This window comes from Acyrthosiphon pisum, unplaced genomic scaffold (assembly GCF_005508785.2).
Source record: "Acyrthosiphon pisum isolate AL4f unplaced genomic scaffold, pea_aphid_22Mar2018_4r6ur Scaffold_20774;HRSCAF=22095, whole genome shotgun sequence".
NCBI classification, from domain to species: domain Eukaryota; kingdom Metazoa; phylum Arthropoda; class Insecta; order Hemiptera; family Aphididae; genus Acyrthosiphon; species Acyrthosiphon pisum.
The window spans coordinates 1-10,579 of record NW_021770169.1 but is presented as its reverse complement, the minus strand read 5'-3'; the positions used below and the strand labels follow the sequence as shown (position 1 = coordinate 10,579).

The 10,579-nt window shown below is 31.2% G+C and overlaps 1 protein-coding gene across 1 annotated transcript; it reads right to left on the bottom strand.

Annotated features, from left to right (window-relative positions):
• Positions 1-13: 13 nt before the first annotated feature.
• LOC115034712 lies at positions 14-5,007 on the bottom strand. Its single transcript, XM_029492084.1, has 3 exons — positions 4,841-5,007; positions 850-977; positions 14-216 (listed from the first exon to the last, which is right to left on the bottom strand). Exons 1-3 carry the CDS (start codon positions 4,998-5,000, stop codon positions 85-87), a joined length of 420 nt encoding a protein of 139 aa, XP_029347944.1. The 5' UTR covers positions 5,001-5,007; the 3' UTR covers positions 14-84.
• Positions 5,008-10,579: the final 5,572 nt, after the last annotated feature.

Genomic DNA, 10,579 nt, shown 5'->3' with positions numbered 1-10,579 from the left:
GTACTTGTGCGTATTTTGGAGGGTATGCCAGAAACGAAATTCCATGAATTTGCAAGTTCTCGTTTGATCGTTTTTAGAACGCTTTTAATGGAATAGTTTTAGATGAGTTAAGGACCCACAATACCCTTGACTAATTCCTACACTTTTACTTTCACGTGTAAAGTGCCCTGTGTAGTTGCTCCGCGGCACCTTGAAAATGCTGTTCTCCGTAGTGATCTAAAATTACAAATAATCAAAGAGTTTGCAAAAAAGGTACTATGTAGGTATTACTAGTTTCAAAATAATATTGGTGAAAAAAAACATTATATATGGTCGGTAATATTGTTTACAACATTTGAAACTACCGGTTTAATACAGAAATTACGTTCGGGTATATCATCATTAGGGTAAAAATAACAATACAACGAATTTAGATGATGGTTGGTGACTATAATATTATAATTAATCGTGCTGCACATAATATAGATATACAGTAGTAGCATAATTAATGTAATGACAAAAATTTTTATTGTAATCACAACACGAACGTTTTATATATCTACTAAATGTCTATAATGTAGTATGTTTCCTCTGATAATTTTTTTTTATTGCGTCTGATTAACTTTCAATTGAAGTGTTTACCAACTTTCTGCATCATAATATTCATACAACACAATTAAGATATAATTAAAAATTTAGAGATAAAAGAAACACATTCTAAATTATCTGCTGACTGCTATATCTATTAATTGTATGCCACATATTTAATACAAACGGTACAATGATGATTTAGGTATAACTCAGGAATGAAATATAATACTAAATTTGAAATTATAACTTTTAGAAGTATACAAAAAAATTTGTACCTACCACAGTCAAATATAATGTAAACTGGCTCAGGGAAATTAGACTTTCACCACCAAACAGCTGGATATCGCTTAATAAGTGTGTATATATAATATAGGTACACGAGTTCAGAGCGTTTCGAATCACAGGCTCTAGAATAAAAAAACAACAAGAAAAAATGGTAAATTTATAAAATTAATACTAGTCGCAACTTTCAGAGGTATTCACAAAATAATTTCACGGCTCCCGAAACAGCGGATCGCGCATTTTGTATACATGACACATGCAAATCCCCTCGCACAATCGGGGATTACTTAAACGTCTATATATAGCGGCTCTAAACTCCACGCGATTAACGTAAACACGACTTGCGTTCTGCCCGCGGGGTGGCGAGAATGACGAGTTTCAGATGTTTTCCCAACAAAGTTTGAACATTTGTCGCGATATCGCGTAGGTATACCCACACCTTTGCGCCACGCGGCGCACACCTTTTCGCCGCCACCCTTCTCGTCCGTTCGTACCGTGCTCGACGTTCGGTACATTCGGGCGAATACGTATTTGTTATGGGTACACTAATACCGTAGGACGACGCGTATCTCTCGTTTACGGATTACCACCGGTACTTTTCGTCTTGTTTTTTTTTTTACCGTTCATCAATGAAAAATTGTCATCCGAAGGCAAGCGAATTGTGCAGGGGACTAGTACTACTGTAGTACCTATGGCGCATGTCTTACGAAATGTAGCTCCATTTGCTGTGTGTGTGTGTGTGTGTGTGTGTGTGTGTGTTTGTATGCGTGTGAAAGAGAGAGACAAACACCAAGGTATATAGGACAACCCCTGTGCCGTACACCCACCCTTACGCACTCGACGTGCACATGGTTTGGTTCTTCGATGCTAACGAGCATTTGCCGCCAGGCATCATCAAATTAAACGCAGCACGTCGGAAACTGTTAAATCCTATGCACATAAACATATTCCACACACGCGCACGCGCACGAGAGGGTGAAAATAAGGGTAGTAGTAGTAATAAGTAGAAATAATAGTAGCAATTAGAAGTAGTAGTAGTAGTAGTAGTAGTAGGAATAGAAGTATACAGTAGTAATAGTAGTATTAGAGTAGTAGTAGATGACATTCGACACCTGATACCACACGCACCGCTGAGTAGGTAATATTTTAGACTTCACCGTTAGAATAAATTAATTATTACCATCGTCATCGCCGTTGCTGCGATTTCTCTTGATTTTCCACCCGAAATAGAACCGTCTATAAAGTCTCTGGTAGTTTAAAATATATAATATTATTATCCCTATTTATAACAAACCACGTGCGCCGACCACGTGTAGTTTCATTAAAATAATAATAACCGCACCATTATAACGTCCTAACGCATAACAATAATAATATGCGCATTCAAGTAAAAACTTAATTCTTTTTGAGTGGAACGGAATGAGATTGAATCTCTTAGATTTATAATGACGTTTTTTGTAATCGTATTTTCTTCTTACTTTTTTTATTTTAACGTATTCCCACTTCAAACATAACATATATTATTATTTTCAACATGTTCATTTTTTTCAGATTCTGAGCGTAACAATGAATGTATTTATTTAACAATGATGTGTTTTTTTTATTTATTATATATTTTTTAAATTTTTTTAGTAGAAAAAATGCTCTGATCGTCAACTTTAGTTAGACTTCAGGTACCAAATTAGATCTAGTTAGTAGTTAGTACTTTTGGAAGGTACCTAACATTTGATGCAATAAGCATCTAACAAATATTACAGCAATATAAAATATAAAACTTTTTTTATGAAAGGAGCAATCCATTGATGATATTTTGTAATTTGTTACTTTTTTATTATTATTATTATTATTATTATTATTCAATCTCATAGCAAATCACAACACCACTTGCGCTTTAAGGAGGAGAACTCGGTATTGTAGTGGAGGCTATAATGTTTGTTTAGGGGATTCGTATGAGTACTTAGGTGGTTGTAAAATATTTTCTAAAAGCATTTGGCTTCATCGTTTATTGTTAATAGTTTTAAATTTATATGAAGAGTACCTATAATTTGGGGCTTAAGCCGCAGAGGCACATTCGTTAGTTTTCTTAGGGAAATGTTTTGGTATGTATGAATTTTAATAATATTTTAATTTTTAATTTTTTAAATTACCCAAAACTACGCAGTCCATAATATGTCTATATTAGTTTTCGTAAAGTTTTATACATAATATGAAATTTGATTCCCATGGTGGTGTATTTATTATAGCATAATAGAGTTTTAAGTATTCACTATTCGTATGTGATTATTTAGATAATATTATTTAATATTATTTAGTATTTTAGTTCTGATATGGTGGGTCCAAGTAAGTCTTTGATCAGGTATTAGGCAAAGTACTAAAATAATATATTTAACAGTGGAGAGTAGGGGTGGGGATATTATTGAGAGAAATATTCGGACACGGGGCAAGGCAAGTCTGAAATTAAAAATGTAGTATGAACAGACTTATTTTTTTGGTTGACTTTAAAACGCCATTTGGTAAACCGATTTACCATACGATCAAGATGACTTTTAAGATTTGTTGAGGCGGTGAGAGGATCGTTGTTTTGTCATTAGCGTACCTAAATATCCACTTAAAAGTAGTTGTTCGGTCAGAAAAAAAATGTCGTACAGAATAGAGAATCAAATGCTTCCTTAACAGGAACGCCGGTATTTATATAGCAGCTACGTCAAGGTGATCAGATCCATTGTGACTCGACTCGTAGAAATAACGAAACACACGACGGAACGGAGATTATTTGAAGATGTTAAGCTGAGATGGAGGCAAATTGAATTCCGGTTTTATTTGTTTTGGCCACGAAATAGTGACACCCAAGCAAACGTTATAAACGGTGTTATGGGGTCGTCGACAGGCAGCATGCACGGAGCAGCTACACACGTATTATATAGCAGTCCGAAATAATAATATGCGCCATATACATTATTATATTGACATTTATCGTTTCATTCCGCCGAGTCGCAACAAGCACCCTACTATCCCTATGTAAATTAACCAGCTGAAAGCGGTACGTGTCTAAGCGTGTATCTACTATATGTATATAATATTATATATGCGTATATGTACAATATTATGTGTTTACACTGTGGACTGTATAAATAATTTGTTTGTCTCATATAATAGGTATGAGCTTGTTAGTTTTTTTCTTCTTCTTTTTCCCCCGAACACTCAAGTATAATATTATGGTACCCGCTGCACTGTTCCGTCCGCGGGTCGAATAATTCGCACTGTAGACGATACAATATAACGTGTTACCAACATTTTGTTACCAACTATTTATTTAATAAACGGAACACGACACGACACTGGTACTGTGGAAACGGCCTCGTATATTATGTGTATAATATATAACATACTGCAGTATCTTCTTCGAAAACACAATAATATCCTTCCTGCGTGTAGGTATACCTTCTATACAGTTCGGTGGTACGCGGTATACCGGCGTTTGACTGTGTGTTAGTTGATACTTTATAGCCCTATAATAGGCGTCTATATATATAGGCGCAGTGAAGATTAATTAATACTTCGGCCTATTGTGCGTCGGTACTGTTGATATAATAATATGTATATACAGACGGAGGTTATATTATGTTGTGAACGCGAGGCGTAGTGTTTCTATACCGTTGAACGTGGATCGAAAATCCGCGGTCGATGTGAAAGGGGTGGGGGGGGGGTGTGGGAAACTGCAGTCGGTCGAGAATGCGTAATGAAAAATGTCAGTGTGTACGGAAATATGATCAATGCCTTTGAAAGTAATAAAAAGAAATTTTTTGTTTAAAGAAAAGAGGGAGCCCTTTGAAAAAGTTGCGCGGATTAAATCCGGTCGAATGATGCAAAAGATGTCCGTCGCGCGTACGTATATAAACTCTGCGCGAAGCACCCTCTGCTGCAGTTAGCATACAATATTATAGGTATTATACCCTCTGCCGCCGGTACGTTTGTAATGCGCACTTACCGTTTAATCCTCGGTCCGACCACTCAGAAGTCATTGGTTCGGATTTTCGACAAGCTGCACCAGTATTATAATACGGAGTATAGGTGTATAGGTACTGTGTGCATACGCTGCCGAGACTGGCGTGCGTGTTTGCATACAACTCGGGGACTTGCCGCCGCATTTATATTGTGTCGAGACCGTGCGTATTATAATACCACCATACACTGCATTCGCCTTGTGTGTGTGTGTATATATATATATATATATAAGTACGACGCGACTCGCGTGAACTACGAACAAGCAAAAAGGGGGGAAAAAAGAAGGGATATAAAAAAATAAAGAACCAGCAGGACGTCGACCTCGGTCATTTTTCCCCTTCTTAGCGATCAAAACATTCAACTGCAGCACTTTAGTGTATTAATTATTGCCTAGCTTTAATAATAATATGTCGAACACTATATTATATACGTTTATAGTCATGCGCTGCAGGGTTGAAACCTGTACGATGTGGGTACTTATTTTTACGACGGACACGTCGAATTATTATTATCCGTCACGGGTGTAGGACGCGGTCCTGGTGCAGTCTATCTAATATATTATTTAGACTTATAGTCAGCGCTCATTATAATATAATATACTATAGCTTAAGCAGTGAGGGTTTGGTGTTCTGAAATGCCGAGAGATATCCGCATGTCAGGGGACTTGGGAATATTTGAAAAGTGGGTGACACGGTACAACGCCAATAACAACAGAGATAAAATTGGCCCGAAAGCCAACGGATAAAAATGTCATAGATTTGTACTAATAATCGATTTGTTATTACAATAAACTATACAAGTTTCAAGAAAAAACCGATTTACAATATTATTATGTTTAAACATTTTTTTTCTTAAATTATATTAATTAATTTAATAATCGTTATAAATTATAATATTTCAATTTTTACAATATTTTGATATGATGATATTTTCAATGAAAATATAATTCACTATAATTAGGTACTTCCATTTCCAATTTTATATTAAAAATAATAATATAACTAGTAGGTAACGATTGCAATTTTTTTTCTTAGGATTATCAGACTGCAGTTTGTACGAAGGTACAGTTTTTTTTTTTAAATTTAATCAACGAGATTCTTGTTCAACTACTGCTGAGAGTACAATGTGAACATGATAACCCATATTTTAGTTTACATAGTTTATCTTATATGTGTTAAGATTACAAAGTGTGTTCACAAACACATATTGAGTCATATTCTTGCAATGCATATACACTTTACACGTATATCAATTACTATAGGTAATTGTGCGTCAATTATGACTTAAAAATAATATTTCATAGTCAACTTAAATACATGTCTTGTTAATTTAAATAGGCATAAGAAGGCATCTCATTACAGGTAGGTAGTCATTATACTTTTGTTGTTTTGCTAGAGTTTTTTGATTTCGTTTTATCTTTTGCTAGTATCTGATAGTATAATAATATTATGTATCTAATTATATGACGTATTATTTAGTACCTACCAATATCCGACTGATAAAACTAATTAATATATGTCCAATGCGATATTTTAGAATTATAATAATCTAAAAATATTTATTTTGATAAAACGCGTATTGATTAAAAACATTATCACGGCAATGGATATTCTTTTGGCACGAATTAAACGGTTCAATACTTAACCAGTTGAAGCAAATTTCATTATCAAAATAAATGATGGTTTATTTACATTATAATGACCTTATATTATTAACTTATTCAGCTTACAGGTCTAACGTTCTATTATTCAGCAGTTTTATAAACATTATTTGCAAAAAAAATCAAAACACAAGGCATACTGCGTAAGGCAATTTTTTTTTTTCAAAACAGGCATGAATAAACAAAAAAAACTTTTATTTCCTTATTTCTATAATATATTATTATTTAAATCGTAAGTGGACGGGTGCAAACAAATAAACCAGTTTAGGAGTATTTCAGTACATCTAATGGTATTGAAATTAACTTAAGAGATTTAAAAATCATATATGTATGGGTTGATGTTATTTACTGGTATCCATATTTCAGGTTAGTTTAGGTCCATATTTCAGCAGTACTTAATAGGATATTTACTATTTATTGTACAGTTAATTAGGTAAGTCTTTTACTTATGTCAATATGCTATAGGGTAAATAATAATAATAGTAATAATATGCTAATATAGAATGGTAAATGTAAATAATGTGTACAAACTACAAAGTAAACAGATGGTAAAGACTTTTATCAGAAGATAATTTAAAAGGAAAATAGGCAAGAATACATACTTCAAAGATTTATGATTTGCTCGATAAATTGAAACAGGAGCTATGAATAAAACTACAAACACTGCGTAAATATAAGGAAAGTATTAAACTTTTTAACTAAAATAACGAGTCAATTTATAATGGTGTTGTAAATATAAGTTTATTTCATCAAAATAATATTTGCACACAACTGCACGCTGCACAGGGACATAAGGTACATAAGAGGGACACAGGTACTATTTTCTATACTAATTGAATATATGATACAGAGTCGTTTAGGATTTTACTGTTTTTTAGTATGATTGATAATATATATTAGTATAATCGAATACATATTTTTTAAAAATGTTATCCAGGACCTTAATAGAATTGTATATAATAATATGTGTAAGTATAAAAACAAAGATAAATATGCAAGAAAAATTAAATCTGAACTCGCCACATTTGAACTTGGTTTGCATTATTTGTAATTATGACAATAAAATAATAATACCCAAGTCCATTTATTTTCATGATAAAAAATATACACTATTTGAACACTAGTATTACACATCTTCAAATTTTTTTGAACAGATTTAAAAATTAAAAAATTAAATTGATCAAATAATAATTATGTCGAGCACAAATCATAATATTATAGCTATACATATGGCTATTTAATTTAACAAAATTCATATTATAGTTATTAATAAATTTCACTCTCCGGTAAGCCATTGTAATTTATAATAATACACGTCATAATACAATAATATACACCTGAGTACCAGACAATTCTATAATGTATTTTAAATGCCATTGGCTTACATAAATAACTAGGTATGCCTATGAGTTGCTTGGTGAAGTTTAAATATTTTAGTAGACATGAAACAAGTGGTAGAATGGACTGAAAGTATTCCAAACCTGTGCCCGAACTCCGAAGCCACGTATTCAAAGGCAATGTAGACATTTTACTGGTAAAGAACGCATTTCACCGTACAGAAATAATACTTACCCATTAGGAAATCTTCTATAGTTAAAGTTCATACGTAACGCGTTCAATAATTTTATGACGTTGTTTACATTTTATGAACAGAGTTTTAGAATTTTATATTAATTGTTGCAACATTATTTTAGCCCTGCAACAAAATGTTTTACATGCATCATAATACTTTTTAGAATTTGATTTTAAAAAAAAAGCGCACCTATTACATTAGAATACAAATAATATTTTTAACTTTTATCAATAAGTAATAATTTGTTAGCATTAATATTACCTATAATATAACACAATCGTTGAGAGTTGAGAAACAAAGACAAATCGTAGTCCACGAGTAAAATATTATTAATAGGTTTAATCAGTAACATAATTGATTAAATAAACACATACATATATTTAATCAATGGTATTATAATATTAGTATCATAAGAATATAAGAAATTAGTTTGAAAGAAAAAAATGTATTATTATAAATATATTATAATTTATTGTACTCAAAATAAATTATCAGAACTTAATGAAATAATCATTAGTAGGTACCTAAAATATTTTTATTTATGCGTATACTATAGTTGAATTTGAATTATATATTATTATGATAATTCAATGTTTTTCTATCCATTGTTGTTATTTGTATGCTCGTAAAATAAATCATATACTTGAAACGTACTTATTTAGGTACATATAATTATATAGTTTTTTTTTATAAATTCGTGTATACGACTTTTATTATTGTACAATTTATAATAATATTCAGACTCGTGCGTGATGAGTAACTCTGTAATAGTTTATGAAATATAATGTAGATTTATAGTCCAAATATTTTAAGTTAATTGTTGTACAAAATATTTTGATAATTTAGGGTAAGAATTGCTAAAATTAGTTTTTTTCAGAGTTACTAAAAATATCTTATGTAGGTACTGATAAAAAGTGTTATAGTTGGTACTCTAACTGTAAGCTCTTGTGCCGTTTATTTTTACGATTACATCTCCTTAAGTTTAATTATTATAAATTTATATCTTAAAGAGATAATAGTAATTGACACGATTAAAAACAAAATATTTTTATGTTACTAATAATTAGTAAGTACTAAATTATTTAAGCTTTAACAGTTAAAATTAATTTTTAATTTTTGAATAATGAAAGTGTGACATTAGATTATTAAATAATTCAATACTCGTATAAAAAAACAAAAAAAAACACAAGTTTTTAAAAATCTGATATCATAGGGTCGATAAAATATTTAGCAATTTAATCCTGTAGCAGTAGATGAGATCATCCTAACCTAACCGTCTAACGAGAAAAAAATCTATAGATATATGTGGGCCATCTATATACATTTGTACCAAATAATATGGAACTTACGCATAAGCTTAGGGAGCTTTAACATATATAAGTTACTAATAAAATTATATATAATATATTTATTATGTAATTGTACAACTATATGTTTAAAACTGATAAGTAGCTAAAATGCAATTAAAAATTAAAATCTCAAATGAATACGTTAGCATTGTTAGTTTAATTTTAGAACGGGTTATCTTCAGCGTTTTAAAAAATATAATATAACCTGTATCTAGATTTTTAGTTACAACTTCGCATAAAATCGATGGAAAATCGCAGAATAATATGTTGTTATCACAATCACATTATCACATTATCGCCTATTTGATAATAGGTCAATAATAACCAAAAGTAACTATAGTTACTATAGTTACTTAACCTATAGTTACTACAACCCATGAACTCTAATTTTCTACGTTAAGCGTTTGAGACATTAATTGGAAATGTGATGTCCACGCAACGCCCAAATATGGTCATATTAAAATATCATAAATTAATATAATAATGGTCGTGAAGTATAGTGTAGTAAAAAATTGTGAATATTATGTGAATAATGAATCGATGTGAAGAGAAATAATTGTATTATATTATTATTTTTATTAGGTAGGTATTACCTAATGTTTTATTATTTTGATTTAAAAATAAATAATGCTGAATATTATTATAGTGACGGAAAAAGGGGGAATCCTTTGGGTTTTCCTTTTTACATAAATCCGGTACGCTCTCAAATCCTATCAGTTAGTGTTTATTCTATCTTTAACCGAACCGAATATATCTGCATTCTCCCCTTTTTATACCTCCGGTTCACCTAAACCGTCCCAAAGACATAAAACTTTTGCCGGCGATTATTTATGTTTTCAGACGTTTTAATCACCACGCGGCACATGCATTGAGAGATGTCGAGGGTAGAGAAAATAGGGACTAGATGAATGCGGATTTGTTAGGGTAGAATTCATGTTTTAATTACTGAATATTCCCTTTTAATAGGTTGCAACGTTAACACAACACAATATTTTTATCGAAATATATCACTATAAAAATTGTTAAAAACTGGATTTTCAAGAAATATTATTTATTTTTAATTCATCGAAATGTATTTCAGTATTTCACAATGCATTGTATAATTTCTACCTTATGTGTTGCAATAGTTTTATAATTTGA

Bases quoted from the DNA above. Each gene is read 5' to 3' on its own strand.
- LOC115034712 (XM_029492084.1), bottom strand. From the start codon at position 5,000: ATGCGGCGGCAAGTCCCCGAGTTGTATGCAAACACGCACGCCAGTCTC. The intron at 978-4,840 runs GTAAGTGCGCAT...TTTTTATTCTAG, and splicing joins GTCGGACCGAGGATTAAACG to AGCCTGTGATTCGAAACGCT. The intron at 217-849 runs GTAGGTACAAAT...TTGTAATTTTAG, and splicing joins TTACATTATATTTGACTGTG to ATCACTACGGAGAACAGCAT.